General features: G+C 40.8%; 1 protein-coding gene across 4 annotated transcripts in view; it reads left to right on the plus strand.

Moving 5' to 3' along the window:
* The window catches only part of cyth4a (cytohesin 4a), a 62,866-nt gene extending 45,974 nt beyond the window's left edge, over nt 1-16,892 (plus strand). For 3 of the 4 annotated variants that reach the window (XM_040123825.1, XM_040123826.1, XM_040123828.1), the window contains 13 exons: nt 6,242-6,310; nt 6,958-7,040; nt 7,333-7,397; nt 9,438-9,504; nt 10,682-10,800; nt 11,783-11,863; nt 12,066-12,178; nt 12,449-12,597; nt 13,961-14,072; nt 14,176-14,252; nt 14,383-14,454; nt 14,704-14,852; nt 15,710-16,892. In XM_040123825.1, the coding sequence (XP_039979759.1) occupies nt 6,242-6,310; nt 6,958-7,040; nt 7,333-7,397; nt 9,438-9,504; nt 10,682-10,800; nt 11,783-11,863; nt 12,066-12,178; nt 12,449-12,597; nt 13,961-14,072; nt 14,176-14,252; nt 14,383-14,454; nt 14,704-14,852; nt 15,710-15,788 (1,235 nt within the window). In that variant the 3' untranslated portion in view covers nt 15,789-16,892. Of the gene's footprint in view, nt 1-6,241; nt 6,311-6,957; nt 7,049-7,332; nt 7,398-9,437; nt 9,505-10,681; nt 10,801-11,782; nt 11,864-12,065; nt 12,179-12,448; nt 12,598-13,960; nt 14,073-14,175; nt 14,253-14,382; nt 14,455-14,703; nt 14,853-15,709 lie in introns of those variants that run through there. The other variant, XM_040123829.1, reaches the window with a different exon arrangement.
* The last annotated feature ends 1,648 nt before the right edge of the window (nt 16,893-18,540 follow it).

Consider the following 18,540-nt stretch of genomic DNA (forward strand, 5'->3'; position numbering starts at 1 on the left):
TTTACTGCCACAGGAAGGAGGGAGCAGCAAGGGATTTGTCTAAAATGTCTCTTTAGAAACTATTTGGTGATTTGCCAGATGCCGTGTAACTGCTCTGTTCCTGCTTTTTGAGTGTTTCCGTACCTTTTGTACGACAGTAACTTACCTTAACTATTATCCAATTATATCTATTTCAGTTGCATACTTTCAGAAATATATACGGTGCGAAAATTATGCGGCAAAATGTAATTTTCACAACACGGGGTACATTTAAGGGCAATATTTTCCTCTCACAAGCCTTAGAAATTGTAGCCCACTGATCACACTGTGCACTGTGGAGCAAACACAAGCACTCCCCCGGGAGTTGAACTGGTGTCGTTACTGGTATTCCCATCAGCAGGTAACCAGGTATCAGCTCAACCAATCAGCAGACAAACTCAAGCTATCAGCATCCCATTCACCTGTCTTCACCTAATCTGTCCTCTCCCTACAGGCTGCTTCGTTTTGATAATCCCTGTTCAAAGACCCTTAGCAGTGTATTGGACAGAGAACCTACCTTTGAAACAACAGTGTACTATGTGTATGAAGTCAGATTAAAGTTATTAGGTTGTTGATTGAATTTGACAAGAATTTCCTGTCTCAAATCCTGCTTGCTTTACAATTGATTTAAAGGCTTAGGACTTGTCCGTGTTTCTGAAAGTTTGCACTTGGGTTCGTCTTCTCCGTTGTTACACTCCAACATACCAGTGAGTGTGTGAGTTCACGGCCACGTAGCTTTGTGAAAAAAGTTATTCTGAAGGGGATGTGAAAGTGTGTGCAAAGCGAGCTAAAAAACATGTCAGCCTGCGATCTGTGTGTTTCTTTCAAACAAGAATTGCTTGAAGGAAGCTGGAAATGTATTTATTGTATAAAAACCAAAAGTACAGACAGGCTATTTACAGCTTCAGGGTGAATTACACCAGAATCCCCAAGGTCGCTGGAAGAAATAAAGGGCTGCATAGAAAGTAGAGGATCTGAAACCTCTATAATGACAGGAGCCTTGGAGATGAAGATAATTTTTGCTTTGAATGCAAAAAGCTTAAGGAATTATAGAGAAAAGTACTTGCCAAAGTTCTATTTAAATCACCCTTCTACGTTTAAATTCATTTTGCTATTACAGTCAGATGGGCCAAAAGTTACTGATGGGTTAGGTGACTTTCTGAAGAATGTTCTACCTTTGTATAAGTAATTTATTTTGTATTTTACCCCTGTCTTGTGCCATTGTTTCGCTCTGATCTGATCGTATCGTATGTTTTGTTTGTACTCCGTACCATGTAACCCATGGTCCTGAGTCAATGAAGAAAAGAAAGACAGAAAACACAAAATGTTTCGGCAATCCATTTAGAAGTTGTCTGAACTACTGAAGCGAATGAATCTCAAACTCAAATACGACCTCGTGGTGGCACTAAAAGAAAAGTCAGAGGATCACCAATGTCATGAGGACGTATGATCTGGGGGCCGTGAAACTCCAGATTTCATGGCAAGCTGCGCAATAGTTTTTGAGATATTTAAGTCTGGACCAATATTGTGGACTGAACAACTGACCAACTAACAGAGTGACATCCCTACTTCACGGGTCCACTCAGTTCTGAGGAACTGAGACCCGACCTGTGACGCAAGTCAGATTGGGCCCACGTTTTACTCAGACTAATCAGGTCCGGTAAAGTCTCGTTTTACTGCTGCCGGTCTGGGGTCCGTGTGTCTGTGTCAATACCCAAACCAAATGGACCCGAGCATACGCAGTATCAGGTCCGATCACATGGTCCGTCACAATCAACGCGGGAGAAAACCGGTGTTTTGAGGTGAGAGGGAGAATGAGAATTCACCAGAGCTTTAGAAAGAGAGAGTCTGGAGTGCTCAGAGGTTCAAACAAAGCATGATGAAGGTGCTCTCTGGTAGTGAACACTAAAGGCCAAAAAAAAGAAGAAAGGTCCAATTCTTCAAAACTTAGACCGAACATGGCAAAAAAAGAGCTGAGTAACAACCCACGCGTAGCAGCACGAAACAGCCTTCTTCAGAGGGCAGCTCACAGCACACCGTTTTCCCCATAGTAGATACAGGATCATTGCAAAAACGTGAGCAGAAAGCAAATGAACTCACAGGTGAAAAATACGAAGTGCGGCCACTGGATGGCCATGCAACATGTATAGAAAGAAGAAAATGAGAAGAAAGTGGGTATACAAACAATAGAACAAAAAACAATAACAATAAATATCCATATCCAACACTTTAGGCACCAGACCCCATGGATCGCAGAAATTAGGCCTTCAAAAACGAACTGAAATCAATTTGCACCCTGCAGCCTGAACAAGGCTGTTTTGCGCCGCTACACGTGGGTTATTATTCAGCTCTTTTTTATCATGTGTGGTCTATGTTTTTAAGAATGTCTGTATGAAATAGCCATCTGAATAAAGGTTTTTTTATTTGCCAGCAGACTACCTTGGACTTTTCTCCTTTTTTTAACTCACCGGGGCATTGTTTCACGACGGACCCGAAGCTGAGGTTATTTTAGGAACATCAGTAGCCTACAAGATTTAATCTTTTAAATTTCAGTTTTTTGGTTTTTTTTTTTGGTTCAGGAGGTGGAAATAGGACTTTGCATTGTTTAAATAAATTTGAACAAAAATATTTTAGTTAGTATGACCTTGCATTCGTTCTTTGGACATTCTTATTATATTACTGTTCATTGCCAACGCATCTGCTTGTGAATTGAAGAATTAATTGATAGCACATCATGCTGCTGCTGGCGTTTTTGCTCCCTCTCTTTTAGGGTCTGTCTGGGTCGGCTGCGTTCTGGATCTGGTCTAATTATCCTCGGATTGGGTCTTTCTTTATTAATAAATCTAATTTCCCCACAGCTCTCTAATCCCCACAGCCAACCGGCTGGCATGGCTAAAATTTACGTGTTTTTTTTATTTATTTAATTTTTAATATTCAAAAAGAACTCTATTAGAAATACAGCAGGGAGGTCTTTAGTGGCAGGACCAGCTGGTAAAATTGGAAAGTCCCGGCGAAGGTCTCTGGATACACTGATAAAACTCTTTAGTGACATGTTTTGTGTGACTATCTGTTCTTGCCAACACTGCGCGCGGCAAGACACATTTAAACATGAAAATCCTGTCACCTCTTCACTGTCTGCACACTGCCCACATCCCCCTGCTGTAAATAGATCTGCATTTGGTGTCACGAGGTTTCTAATCTGACAAGGCAGCATTTGCATTATGGATATGAGGTTACTATGGCAACTGAGTAAAACACCAGGACCGTGAAAGAGGAGCGCTACGAAGTTTCACAAGAGGAAATGCGTCAGGCGTTGGCTTGTGGGGCCGAGAAGGGGGAGGAGGGTTGCTATTGTTGAAGCCTAATGACAAATAAAAACACTTAATGCACCTGTTTTTTTGCAAGCGGAGAGTGTGTAAATGGCATAAATTGGAATGGATGGCACCTTAATAATGACCAATATCCAGGACCATTTTACTTCCCCTCCGTCTCACTTTGCGTACCTGTGGTTGGTGCAGCGGGCCCAGAGTTAATGCTCACTCCTTGTGACTTCCTGCTGCTGTGCGGGACCGTCAACAACAGCTAGTGAAGCCCACTTTGGAGGCAATTACATCTGCTATGACCGATGTAAGGCTCATAGAGAGTAGAGCAGCATACTAATCAATTTAAGAGTCTTAAAGGTCTCCTTTGAGTGCTCCCAACTCTTCCACCAGACTCAGGAGAGATAGATTGGCTTCATGTGGATGGTGATGGCATGGACGGATTATTAGACAATGAGCCCCCTTGGCACAGAGATGTTGAAGGACCCTCACCCTCCTAGGAGCAAGACACCCAGATTGAACGTGCAGCTGACTATTTCAACCTTTTATGCATCACTCTTAGCTAACTATTTCAACTGGTAGTCCATTACTTTAAGCTAAGGGTTTCAATGGTTACTTGTAGCTGACTATTTCAGCTTTTTATCCTTTACATCTAGCTAACTAGTTTAACTGGTTGTCCATTACATTAAGCTATTCCATTACTTCAGATAACTATTTCAACTGTTACTTGTAGCTGACTATTTCAACTGCTTATACATTACTTCTAGCTAACTATTTCAACCATTTACTTTTAGCGGTTTCACCATTTATTCATTACTTTAAGGCAACTATTTTAACTGTTTATCCAATACTTTTAAGTTAGCTGTTTTAACCATTTATCCATGACATTTATCTTACTATTTTAACTAGTTATCCATTGACTGTAAGTAGCTATTTCAACCTTTTAACTTCAACTGTTTTAGCTAACTTCTCTGCTCCCTTTCTAACAAGCTTTCCCGCACTCTTAACACGTGGTTTTGTGTAATTACAGCTGACTCAATAAGTGGATATATTTTTTAATTCAAATCATAATTTGAATAATAAAAAATGTTTACATCTTCAGTAAGAACAGCTGGGGTTGGGGCCGAGCTGACAGTAACAGAAATACTGAATATGACCAACCTTTTCCTTTAAGGTAGCTATGCCTCATGCTGATTGACAGCTTACAATTCTTGTGTTTCATTTCTACAAATATATACAAATACCATGGCATTATTTGTTCTTAATAAAAACATTGTCTTGGGTGTTTAAAAAAAATGTAAAACCCCACTAGAGGGGGCCTCATATTTAGAAATGAGAGAAACACTGTTCTGTTCAGGTTTTGTTTTCTTCCTGTTGAAGAGGAGATGTCTGACATCACTTCTTTAAAAACCGAACGACATGGTCATTTAGTGCCTATATGGATGGTACGGTACCAGGCAGCTGTGAAAAGTAAATTTTACTCAAGTACAATTTTTGTGTCACTTGTGCTGCACTCGAGTATTTCCATTTTACTCTTTATACTCCACTGCTTTTCAAAGGCAAGTTTCGCTCATTTTTACTTCACTAGATTTATTTATAGTTACTGGTTACATTACAGATTAGGACTGTACTGTACACAGACACATGATCAGTTTGTAAAATATGGTTAAGTGTTATAAGTTAAACTGCCCAACGCTATATGAAGTAGTTAAAACTAGCTCCACCTCCACAAACTACAACATTAAAATGCTGCTTACATGTAGTGCATCTGCAATAATCGGTGAGAGAATGTAACTATGAACACTTTGCATATGAAATAAATGGAGTGCTTATAAAATATGATGCTTTTTTACAGTGTAAACTACCCAACAGTATGTCCGGGTAGAGCTGAAACGATTAGTCGATTGACAGGAAACGAATCGGCAATTATTATGAAAACCTTTTTCCACATTTCCAGTTTTTCAAATGTGTAAAAATTTGCTGCTATTACTTTTTAATCATTTTAATCATTTTGTTGTTAGGACTATGTAAGCATTGTGAAGGTGCCGCTTTGAACTCTGGGTAACTGTAGCAGCATTTCTCAGTATTTTCCTGAATTTTTTACAAACCAATCCAGAAAACAATCAACAGATTAATCCATAATGAAAATAATCATTAGTTGCAGTCACATACAAAATAGTTTAGAAATTAGGTGCACCTAAACCCCCTACAACAGTAAGATGCTGCTTACACATTAACACATCATTAATAATAATGTAATCATACAATATATAGTAGTCACAGGGGACATTCTCGTGCATCGAGTACTTTTACTGTCAATACTCTAAGTAGGTTTTGTTGCTTTTACTTGTAGCAGTATTTTTATGTTGAAGTATGCTACTTCTGCAAAAGTAAAGGATCTGAATACCTCTTCCACCGCTGATACCAGGTCTATTTTAAGTGTACTGTGTACTGCACCATCATTGCAATGACCAAATTACCAAGCCACTGTAGTTTAGGATGCGGTGCCGTTGGCATGGCTCCTCTCAGGTTTCATTTTTCTGTGCATGTTTATTTATTTATTTATTTTTATTTAATTGTTTGTCTGTAAGGCCCTTTGCGATGTTACTATGTCCTTCGTAGCAGTAGCAGTTGCTGCTTTTTTTGTCGAACCAGTATTTGTAATAAGAGACGTAATGTGGTGTAATAATAGTAGTAGCAGCGCAGGGCATGAATGAGATTTCTGTTTCACAAAGAAATTTCCTCACACACAGTCTACACCTCGAGATTTTTCCATGCATCTCATCTGAAATGTTGTAAGAGGGGCTGTTTAGTAAACTCAGAGTTCCCTCAGTGTCACAGCTCTCAGGATGGCAGCGCCGGCCCTTTTTTTCACTCTGACACTCGCTTTGTTTCCTGTACAGCCGTTCAGTCGCTCTGCACCATCAACAACATGGCCATACGCAGAAAAGACAGCTTCCTATGGGGGAAAGGTACGCTTTTGTTAGTATTATTATTGTTATTATTATTACTTTGCTTTACATTCTTATGGAGAGTTGCGGGACAAACACAAATACCGAGGTTGTTGTGGGATGACTTAGAGTATTTTGAGTCAAATCATTTGTCTGGTTTAGTCTGTAGAACTCGTTTAAAATGCTGCTATTTTAGATTTTGTTGGTAACAAAATGTTTAGTGATCTCGACTAAAGTGTCATCGTGTAAAAAATTTTTTTTTCAAGAACTGTCTTAATATGTAATAATTGAACAACAAACAACGAAACTAAAATGTCACTATTTTTATGCTGCAAATATTCTTCCATGACAAAAATCAACCACAAATTCAGATAAAATTGTCCTTTAACGGCTTCAATACACTAAAAAAAAAAAAATCAACCTCATTCATTAAAAGGAGGAAGAGAAGCAGCTATTTTCAGCCCCTTTCCTTCTCTTATTCATTGACTACTTCTCTAACCAATGAAGAGTAAAGCTGTGATGCATTCTGGCCCGTGAGAGTGAGTGTAGACATGAGGGAGGTTAAGAGCGTCCATAGTGCTCGAACGTCTACTGACTGCTTCCATCAAATATCCCACCATCCTGAACTGTAACTGTCCCACTGTCGATTGCCTTTCGTCGCCCCACAGGTCCACCAAAACTCCCCCTGGCAGAGAAGAGGACGAGTGAAACCATCCAGATTCACAAGTTTGAGCTGCTGGAGGACATTCAGGTACCGCGGTGAATATATCCCCACAAGGTCTTCCATTAAAATCCCTCATTATTCCTTTCCACGCACCCACTCCCGGCAGCCTCGGCGGCGCTTTTCACAGCACACAAAGGGGTTTCATTGCCTAACTTTTAATAGAGATGTGAATGATTCGAAGGTTATTTCACAACAGTGTGGGACAAATTGCCACGGTCATACAGCCTGTCAGTTGAGCGCGCGGGTGTCTGTCATGTAAGAGCAAACCTTGGTCCCGAGCTAACATCCCTGCTCTCATTCTGCACTCCCTCTCTCTCAGAAGCTGAGGCTGGAGATGAATCGCGACGCGCCAGAAATCCACAGCCCTGAGCTGAGGGAGCAGAAGTGAGTATGAGAGAAAATTTTTACAGCAGCTCCTCTATGAGTCAGCACGGCCTCTTCCTCTTACTTAAGTGGCATTTAGATGAAGTTTAGCCTCCCACACCGTATGTAATGCTCAATTTGACAAGCAATTGGCTGTGGTGCAATTTTTATTCTCTTGAGTCAGAAGGTCAGAAAAGTTTCCAATACTTGACGCCTTTGCAGTTTACATCCTATTTGAACCTGCTACTCAACCTCCAACGTTTTAAACCTGACATTTTTAAACCTTTTTTGCATGAAAACGCTCGATATACAGGAGTAGTTGTCGACCTTATGTCAGACATGTCTCCAAAGCCCTGTCAGATGAATTCAAGTTACTCTGCGGCCATTTATTTCAACCATTCATCCATTACCTTCAACTCTCTGAAGCTGAACCTATCTATCTTAACTATCGCTGAGCTGCTGAACCGTCAAAAAATCCAGAATGTATTTACTGGCCCTGTCTGTCTCTTTACCTGCCCTCTCTGTGTGCCTGTAATACTCTTAATACATAAATTTTAGCTAACTATTTCAGCTGCTAAGCCGTTACTTTTAACTGTTATCCATTACTTTTAGCTAACTGTTTCACCCATTCAACTGTCATTACTTCTAGCTAATTATTGAACCATAACTTGTAGGTAACAATTTGAACTGTTATTAATATATTAGTTTTATCTTACTTTTTCTCCTACTAATATTATTATTCATATTAATTTTATCTAACTGTTTCAACTGCTACTTATAGCTAACAATTTCAACTGCTAATACATTACTTTTATCTATGTATTTTAACTATATATCCATTACTTTTAGCTAACTATTAGCTAACTATTTAGCAAACTATTTCAACTTTTCATCATATACTTTTAGCTAACTATTAGCTAACTATTTAGCTAACTATTTCAACTGTTTGTCAGTTACTTTTAGCTAACTATTAGCTAAGTATTTAGCTAACTATTTCAATTGTTTAACAGTTACTTTTAGGTAACTTTTTTCAACTTTTCTGCTGGCTTGCTAACTGCTAAGTTTCAACACTTTCAACACGTATTTTTTCAGGCGTTACAGCTCACTCAAATTGTGGATTTAATTTATACTGGAAGTATAAATTTGAATGTTTTCATATTAGTTGAGCCACTAAGCAACAGCAGAAGTACACAGGATAAAAATACAGCTGGGCTGTTTATTGTTGATGTTCAGTGTGTCCAGGTTATGGAGGAGGAAGTGTGGTCATGCTGACAGGTATTGAAACTCTGGTGTAATGAAACACGGTCACTGAGCCCTGTGACAGACCAAATTTCAAATTGTCTTGTGACATTTTGGGAACATGTGCATGCAGTGATAATTATGTTCTTAAATGTTCTTTTTTATTTTGGTTCATTTTAGTAATTAACTGATTAACAGAAAATTAATTGATCATGTTGATAGTCGATTAATCATGAATTAAGGCATCTTTATGAAGTCAAAATACCAAATAATTTCTGGTTTACGCTTCTTAAATGTGAGAATTTGCTTTTTTCTTCATATCATAACATCAGTAATTGAGTAATTTGTTTTTTAGGCTTTTGCCAGGTAATATAATTAATTTGATGATGATTGAATTATTGGTTAACTTGGGAAAGTTTCGAGTTTGACATTTCTTCATTATTGCATGTCATGCACATAAATATACCCAACCTGCAAGACACAACAAGTTGTATAAGCTTGTATTGTATTAACTAGATCCAGAGTGTAGTGTAAACATTTACAAAAATGATATTACAGAGTCCAAACATATGTAAAGAATACGAGTTTCACACGATACAAAACTTAATGCACAATTTATATATGTAGTAAACATAAGAGGACATCCAGTCCAAGAATATACTTCAATCAGGTTTTTGATACAAGCAAGGAAACAAGATTTAATTTCGATCATCTCTATTTGTCATTTTATTTGTTATCGACAAAATTATTAAAACATTAAAAAAAAGTCTGTACATTAGTATATGATGAAAATTGTTGACTTTTTTTTGTCTTTTGTTGCAGTAAAAATGTTGTGAGGAACAGAAGATTCTTACGCGGGAAAAAGAAATTCAACATGGACCCCAAAACGGTGCGTTTATTTATATCTATATCTATAGATAGATATAGATATACACACACACACACACACACACACACACACACACACACACACACACTCACACACGGCTGCACACACATATATGTTGTGTTGATAAACAAGAAAAGAAGATTCAAATGTTACAGCATCAGCTGAATTCCCTCTGTGAAAGTCTTGCATCTTGTGGGGGGTGTCTTAAAACTTTAGTGGTTGATCTAACGGTCAACAGCAAGAAGACTGCAAAGATAACTCCACACACAGCGGATGTGGATTTGAGCGGTGCGTGCGTGTGTGTGTGTGTGTGTGTGTGTGTGTGTGTGTGTGTGTGTGTGTGTGTGTGTGTGTGTGTGTGTGTGAGTGTGTGTGTGTGTGTGTGCGCGCGCTGTGCAGAAGTGCAAACACTGCACAGGCACAGAGGATGAGCAAGAGCGAGAAAAGCCACATCCTGTTCCCTGAAGTGTGGCAGCAGTGACACTTCACCACAGCAACCTCCATCTTTTCGATCCTCCCTGTCTGCATCCTCGGTAAAAAGACAGTCCCTCGGTCCGTGACCAGTCTGTGCTCAGGCCTGAGGATGTGTGCGAGTGTGCGGACAAGAAGCTTTAAGGCTTCTTGGGGTTAAGGGTGTCTTTAACTGGAATTGAGCTGAAGAACCAATTGTCAGGAGTACGCCCTCAGAATGAAAGGTCGTATTTTGAAGTTTTGGCTCTGAACAGCCATTGAGATTAAGAGATAACAACATGCAACATTCATTCAAATCATTCCTTTCTCATCTTCTGCTCTGGTGTGTAAAGAAAACAGTGACAAAAAATGAGAGGAAGAAAAACTTTCTTGATGTGTCATATGGCTGGTTGAGGGTTGGCAGCGCTGATAAGAATTCTAACAGAGTTCAACAAGAAAACCGTTGCTGTGGCTCTTATTTCCAGCTGGAAGTTGAAACACACAAATAAAAGCTCAGATTAAACAACGGGACAGTTCAATTTAAAGATTCTTCTGTATTTCAAGCCAAAAGTGTCAGATTGCTCCCTCCTTTATAGTCTGAACAACCGTTCCACATGACATAAAATACAAGTTTCCGACTGTAAGCGTGGACGCTTCCTGATTTGCACACTCCTGGTTTCTAAATACTTTTCATACAAATCTGACTTCCCATCCTCCCTTCCTGCAGGGTTTCCATTACCTGGTTGAGAATGACCTGCTGGAATGGCGGGCGCAGTCAGTGGCCGAGTTTCTCTACAAGGAGGAGGGACTGAACAAGACCGCCATCGGAAATGTTCTGGGAGAGAGGTACGATAGTCACACGACTGATCTGCAAAGTAACATGTAGGAACATTAAGTACTAATTCTCAAGTACAAAGGTATGGTACAATATTGAGGTGCTCGCGCTTTACTTGGCTATTTTCATTTTACACCACTTTATGCTTCTGCTTCACTACATTTCAAAAGGATAAACACACCGGCTGCCAATTCAATTTGACGAGTTGTTGAAGATTGAACCACTTGGCAATAAACAAAGTGGTTAAAATTAGCTCTAACTGGAGCCACTACAGCATTAAAATGCTGCTTACACATGAGTTCATCAGTAATCATTCCCAAATAATAAAATAAATCGTACCATACCACTCACAGGGGGCTTTTTTCCGCGCATAATTAGTAGTTTTACTTTTGATACTTAGTACATTTTTCTGATAGTACTAAGCAGTTTATGAAGGGATTCTGGTTCAGACGTCCTGCAGCCCTTGTCCAAAAGATGAGAGGTCAAACGTTCCATCTGATAGGTCTCTCTAATGAATTCAAGCGATAAAAGGACAAGATAAGCGCCGTGCTGGAGGATGATTTTTTTTCAGCATTGCAACTCAAAAGTTGTTTTTTTATTAATGGCTGGTAACTGATCTATATACACAGAAAATTAGTAAATGATTTATTAACCATTAATAAAGCCATTAACACAGCTTATTAACCCTTTGTAAACACATCCATCAACAGTGGATGCGGTGACGTCTATTGGTGCAGTGAAACCGGATCTGTCACATCTGTCGGTCGAAAATGGATCCAGATTTTTGTCCCTTTTCTCCCGTCGCTTTTTCTGAAAGCCTGCTGCCCCCATTGCAGAACAATAAGTAGGAATGTTTCCAGGCTTTGTCAACAACACTTCTGTTCTGAGAGAATATACCTATTTGCTTTTATTTTCATGACCAACCTTGAATTTCTAATTGAGTGATTTTTGTTAGTGTTTTCTTTATCTCCATTTCTCTTGATTTTCACACAGGGAGGAAATGCATCTGGAGATACTAAAAGCCTTTGCGGGCTTACATGAATTCTCAGACCTGAATCTGGTGCAGGCACTAAGGTTTGTAACACAACATAACTTTTGCAAACTAGCAAGCAAGAAAGTCTGCATGAAAGGTCGCAGCAGTTTTGTAGTTTTAGTCTTGTTTCTCTGATGCTGTGGAAATCATCCTTCCCCTCACCAGCATGTGCTTGACATTGTGTGTGTGTGTGTGTGTGTGTGTGTTTTTTTGTGTTATTTTAACACCTCTGCTGTCTTGCAGGCAGTTTCTGTGGAGCTTTCGTCTCCCAGGAGAAGCTCAGAAGATTGACAGGATGATGGAGGCGTTTGCGACTCGTTACTGTGACTGCAACCCAGGGGTCTTCCAGTCCACAGGTACGAGAACACGATAGGCTTTGTCATGCGTGATTGATGATAATAGGAGACAAGTTACCTGCTGTTCAGAAGAATCACTTTCGACTCTTTTCACAGTAGCATCTTATCATTCACCGATTGTTCGGTTGTGAGTGTTTTTGCTCAGGCAGGATTCCCAGAAACCTGTTATTTTTAACAGGTGCAATTTAAGCGGCTGACTTAGTAATGACAACGCACTGCTGAAGAAAACTCACTGTGGTTTTCTGTACTCTGTATGTGTGTGTGCAATAGATACCTGCTACATCTTGTCTTTCGCCATCATCATGCTCAACACAAGTCTCCACAACCCCAACGTGAAAGACAAACCCAGTCTACATCGATTTTTTTCCATGAACAGAGGCATCAACAACGGGGAAGACCTGCCCACCGAGCTGCTCACGGTCAGCGGGCTTTGACCCTGATTTCTGTGTCATGCCGAACATCTGGCCTATCCCACGTGGGCCACAAGACACCGTTATTTTACAAAACATGCATCTCGGTCACACATATACAAAACCAAAAGAGAGGGACAAAAAGTTACAACATTATAATGTACTTTTATGTTCTTTCTAATAATATAAAATGTCAAATGAATTGTTTACATAAAAGAACTGCTGTACGTTCCCCAAATTTGGGGCAATTTCAGTTCATTTATCTCCAGATTTGGGGATTTAAAAAAAAAAAATTATTTCAATATCTCCAATCTTCTGGATTTTAATTTTTCACTCTGACAGAGGCCACTCTTTACAATGACTGCATTTATTTTTGACACTTTTACTGCTGCAATCTGTTAATTCTTGACTAAAAATGAAAATTTAGGGCTTTCCCATTGGCTGGACTGCAACAGCGGGGCCAGTGCTATAAACGTGAATGTTCCATGACTGACTGACTGTTGAACTTACACCACTGGTCAGCTTAATGCTGCGTGACTGAGTGTTGAAGCGACACCATTGATCGCTGCTCTTTCAAAATGAATAGGCGAAACAGTTTCTATTGTGTCATCATGGGGGCATTTACTTATCGGCTTTGTCGCTAGATTTACCAACTTTTCAGACCCCTTTACCAACTTCTCCTCACAAAAGCACCTAGAGACAAATCCAGTGGCTTTTTGGACAAAACCTTAGCTACTTTCCGAGGAAGAGTTTCGCCAGTCTTGCTCCGCGAGCATGAGGATGGGCTTTCCCTGCACAGGCCCACCTCTCTATGCGTCTCATTCAATCGACCGCACGGCAGCTGACACAGACGTGAATGAGCTTCTAACTTTCTCTATGAGTGATCATTTTACATATATTTACATTTTGTAAATATAGGAGAAAATTAAAGCACAGCCCTTGTCTTTAACTTATGTCTTTGGTGATTTTGTCAGACGACGTCGCAGTTATAAAATCAGGATTTTAGCAGAGCAGCAGCTAAGAAATGTCTTGGAAGTGACTGCTGGTTAACATGTTGTCTTAATGGGCCTCGTTTCAGTCACTATTTTAATAATTGTTCCATTGTCTGACAACAGAAAATGAAAAAACATGTAAATGAGAACAGCGTCATTGGAAATCCAGTTGTATTAAATTACTGAATGTGTGAGCACAGACAGTAGGAGGGAAGCAAACTGATAAAGAACGGTCCAGTCATACACTAGGTTTCGACCCAGTCTTGTCGTATTTAATGAACCAAATGACCTAAATGCTTGTCCCACCACTGTCTGAATCAGGAAAATCAACATTTGATGTTGAAACTGATATTCTCTCCTGCTTCTAACACTTTTTCCAGAAACTGTATGCGAGCATCCGCAGCGAGCCGTTTAAAATCCCACAGGACGACGGGAACGACCTCACGCTGACATTTTTTAATCCAGACAGAGAAGGCTGGCTCCTTAAAATGGGTGAGATCATTACGTCTGTACCACAAAGAAAAGTCTGAGTTGATCGAAGGCTCTTAAAATGAGACTACAGCAGAGTTTAAGTCCCTGTTTTTCTTTGTTGAAGGTGGCCGTGTTAAAACCTGGAAGAGGAGGTGGTTTATATTGACAGACAGCTGCCTGTACTACTTTGAATACACCACAGTGAGTATCTGTCTCTCTGCTGCTGGGGAAAAAAAAACAAAAAAACACATCAACAAAATATGCAAATTCCAAACTTCCTTCCTGTGTTTGAAAGGTTGAGTCTGTGTTTAACATCCGTCTCCTCCTCCAGGATAAAGATCCGATCGGGATCATTCCTCTGGAGAACCTGTGTGTCAGGGAGCTACGAGACACAAGCAAACCGGTAGGCTCTCGTTTCTTTTTTTTCTATCACAGTGTATGGAGGCGTGTCGAGCTTCCACACACACACACACACACACACACACACACACACATTTCCTGCTGCCACAGAACTTAATGAATCACAAAGCAGCTGCCAGATTTCCAACACAAATGCCCAAAACAGTGAGTCACGGGGCTATCAGAAGACTATTGAAATAAACAGAAAAGCGTACGCACACACAGTGATGGGGCTTCATTTGTGTTTGAACAGTACTGTCTGGAGTTATATAACCCCAGAGGACAAAAGATCAAGGCCTGCAAGATGGAGAACAAAGGCGGCGTGGTGCAGGGTAAACACCAGTCCTATAAGCTCAGCGCCGCCAGCGCGGAAGAACGGGACGCCTGGGTAGAAGCGATCAGGTGAGAGCCGCTGATGCCGTGGAGAACACATGGGGCGACATGTGCCTCAGTGAGTCGGCTACTTGTCAAGGCCTAAGCTGCAACACATGATCAGAAAGCGTTAAAACCAGCAACAAATAGTCCAATGGCAGATTGGCTTTTCGTACAGATTTAAAGAAACGACACATAAAGTGCTAATTAGCGAGTGTCACATGTGCTGGTAGTCGGATTTGTTTACCTTCGGACAGAGCCAGGCTGGCTGCATTAAGACCGCTTCCGGTGCTAAACTAAGCCGACCAGCCGCTGGCTGCAGCCTCACATTGGACAAACAGACATGAGAGTGGTGTCCATCTCCTCATCTGACTCTCATGCTCTAGTCTATGCAAATTCAAGTAGGTTTTCCGTGGCTCCGTTTTTAAGATCTCCACCTTTGGCTTTGTTGTGTGTTTAAACAACCATGACTGTGTTTGTGGGTGGGAAGCTGGTGAGGGATCGTGTCCGTGCAGCTGCACTAGTGATTCCTGCTGGTCTGAGTGGATTTAGGAGAGATAGTATGAATCTTAAGGGCTATCTGTGGAGTTAGCAGTGTTGAATCAATGAGTTGTTCAAATGTGAAACATGTAACACGGTATTTTTCAGTATTTTCTGACATTTTATAGATTCAGCCATTAATTGAATAATTCAAAAAATAACCACTGAATGAATCAATAATGAAAATGATCATTAGTTGCAGGACTCCAGGAGGCACAGCGACTCTATGGGAAATGTTCACTGGGTTTACAGAAAGGAAAAAAATGACTAAAATCTACTTCTTCTAAAGACGTCTATTCTTGATGATCTATCGGTTTCAAACTTCATCTTAATCTTCTTTTTCTCAGGGTGAGCATCACCAAGGACCCTTTTTATGACTTGGTGTCTCTACGCAAGAGGAAAGTCATTAGCAACACTTCCTCATAGGACAGAAACGCCCGCGAGAATAACATCTGAGTTCGGTTCCTGGACGTGTCCCTATGAATGACTCATTCTGTGCTTTTAAGACGGAGACCCTTCAGGAAAAGGAGAACTTGAATCTCACAGCATTTCACAGGGCAGTGGCACGTTTGGGACTTACTTCTGCAAACTGCATGCACCACCGCTTCGACATCGGGGGGTGACAACTCCTACTGACGCACATCTGCTGCAGAGGCAGAGCCTGAGGGGTGGCGAGGGGCGGCAGAGGCCCCGCGGTGCCCCCCCCCCAGAGTCAGAAGGTGATAGGGCGGAAAGTCTGTACGAAGCCACCGTTGCCATTTATCGCTCGAAAGTCAAATGACCACGAAGAGACGCAAATCAAGTCAAAATAAGCAAAAAACGACACCAAAGACACACAAAACGACAAGGAACCACAAATAAACTCAACATGAGGAACAAAAAGATGCAAAACAGACGCAGAACGACACAAAATGACCAGAGAGACACAAAATGCTGTCTTGCTGTAGGAGGGGTCGGGGGGGCTTCTCCATGTCTGTATCCCCAGAACCGATGTCTCATAATCTGTCCATGGTGGTTTTTGAAATTACAAACAGCAGCTAACTACTGATATTATTGAATTTAAGAATAAGATGAATTCACGTCTCTAAACCTGATCCCCAGAGTTCAGGTCTTGCTGAACCAGCTGGATCAGTAGCAGAAGAGTATGTAGCACTTTGTTAAACCAGCTCCGGCTGTTTTTATTTGAGACTTTTAGAGAAAATAGAAAGCTTAGGGTTTTACACTATTCTCACTTGAACTTTAGATAAAATGTAACTTTTCTTTCTTTCCTGTAAACGTCAATTCAATTTACAGAATAGAGCTTTATAACTGTTAAACTGATGTAAATAGTGAAAAAGCAGAAAAAGATCTCTTCAGTTCTTGAGTTAACTAATGAAAAAGTAGAAATTTCACACTATATTTTACTTGGATGTATTTTTTGAACACGTATTTTGTAATTCCGGTGTTTTCGTACTTGTGTGTATAATCGAATGACTCCCTGCTCAGGGGGACTCGAACCATCGGCTGTACAATAAAGCGGTTTATTCTGAATCCGCCTGTGTGGCTGTTTGTCCAGCAGGTGGCGCTAGACCATCACTGCGTGTCGCCTCCTTCACCGGGGAAGAGGTTTCCTCCATAGCCGTGTGACACGCCGAACGTCTTTATCACGTTAACGCGGCGAGGACGATACGAGGTACTGAGAAGCCCCGTGTTATCTCGTTCTTTCCGGTTTCGAGACGATCAGATTAAGAGCATTACGGATTTGAGAGCGTCAAGGCTTTTCCTGTGCAGTTGCTGTCTTGTGTGTGTGTGTGTGTGTGTGTGTGTGTGTGTGTGCAGAGTTGTGGTTTCCTGGGAGCAGATACACACCAGAAAAGAAAAAAAATGTTTTCTTTGTTTTTTGCACGATGTATTGACTCACCTGTGAAAAGTAAACTCCTCCAGGCTTTTTTTTTTCAAACAGGCCATGTAACCCCTGCGGTTTGTTAACTTCGGATTCACCTCTTCATTGTCCGGTGTCCCACAGACTCACGGCTGCATAAGTAAAAATAATAATAACAACACATTTCCTTTCTTCTGACCTAATTAAAACCCAATATGTGGAAAAGTACTGTCCCTCCCTGTTGCCATGAGCTGGACCCACATGTAGTCATGAAGGTGACTAAATGCAGAAATGACAGTGAATTAGTGTCATTACTCCAGATAAAGGCACGTTTAGTGTTTTATGTTTTGAACGGAGCAGCAAAGTATGTGCTTGTCTGCAGCGGCTTCAGAAAGTATTCACACTTCCTAATGTTGTAGATTTGATTTAAAAATGGATCAAATTTACAAACATGTTTTTAGATTTTTATTTTTATTTTTTCAAATGTAGGAAAAATCAAAAATCTGAATGTCTGATTTACACAACTATTCAGAGCCTCTGCTGTGGGTCCAAACTGCGGTCGGGTGCCTCCTGTTTGCTTTAATCATCTTAGAAATGTGTCTAGGAACTCGACCGGAGTCGACCCGTGGCAAATTCAATTGACTGGACGCAGTCTGGAAAGACACACACCTGTGTATAAAAGGCCCCGTAATCCACCACTGCATGTCGGGACAAAAACTCCCGGGAATTCTCAGTTGACCTCTGAGATTAGATTATGGCGAGGCCTCGATCTTTGAGCATTTCCAGGAAGCTGAATGGAAGACGTCTGGAAGCACCAGGACCAGGTCCGGGCCAGACCGAGTATCTGGGCGAGGGGTGAAGGGGACAGGAACCCAACGGTCGCTCATAGTGAAGTGAAGCCTCGGTGTGCAGGGGTAAGAGCCACAAAACTGAGCCGTCGGAAAAACTTCATATCACGCCACCAGCAGGATGAATAGAAAACTGGTTTTCTTTACGTTCACTAACTCACACTTCTCTATACTGAGACACAGTCAGCACAGCAGCAGTCAGCGTGGACAAGACTGCGGATCGATTTTCACTGCCTTGACACAAAAGGCATCACACGGCCGCGTCGTGAGCTGTTCTCTGGACCTCTGTGCATTTACAGTCGTGTTTACACGCTGTTGTAAAAACTGGTACGTTTACATTCGAAACATAACACGATTACTCTCACCACACTGCAGTGTGCTACATCCTGCTACATCTTAAACGAAATAAAAATAACAATGTACAAACTCCTGATCGGGCCGTACACCACTCAGCTGTTCCTGTTTTTAC

The sequence above is a fragment of the Xiphias gladius genome, chromosome 3 (assembly GCF_016859285.1).
Source record: "Xiphias gladius isolate SHS-SW01 ecotype Sanya breed wild chromosome 3, ASM1685928v1, whole genome shotgun sequence".
NCBI classification, from domain to species: Eukaryota; Metazoa; Chordata; class Actinopteri; order Istiophoriformes; family Xiphiidae; genus Xiphias; species Xiphias gladius.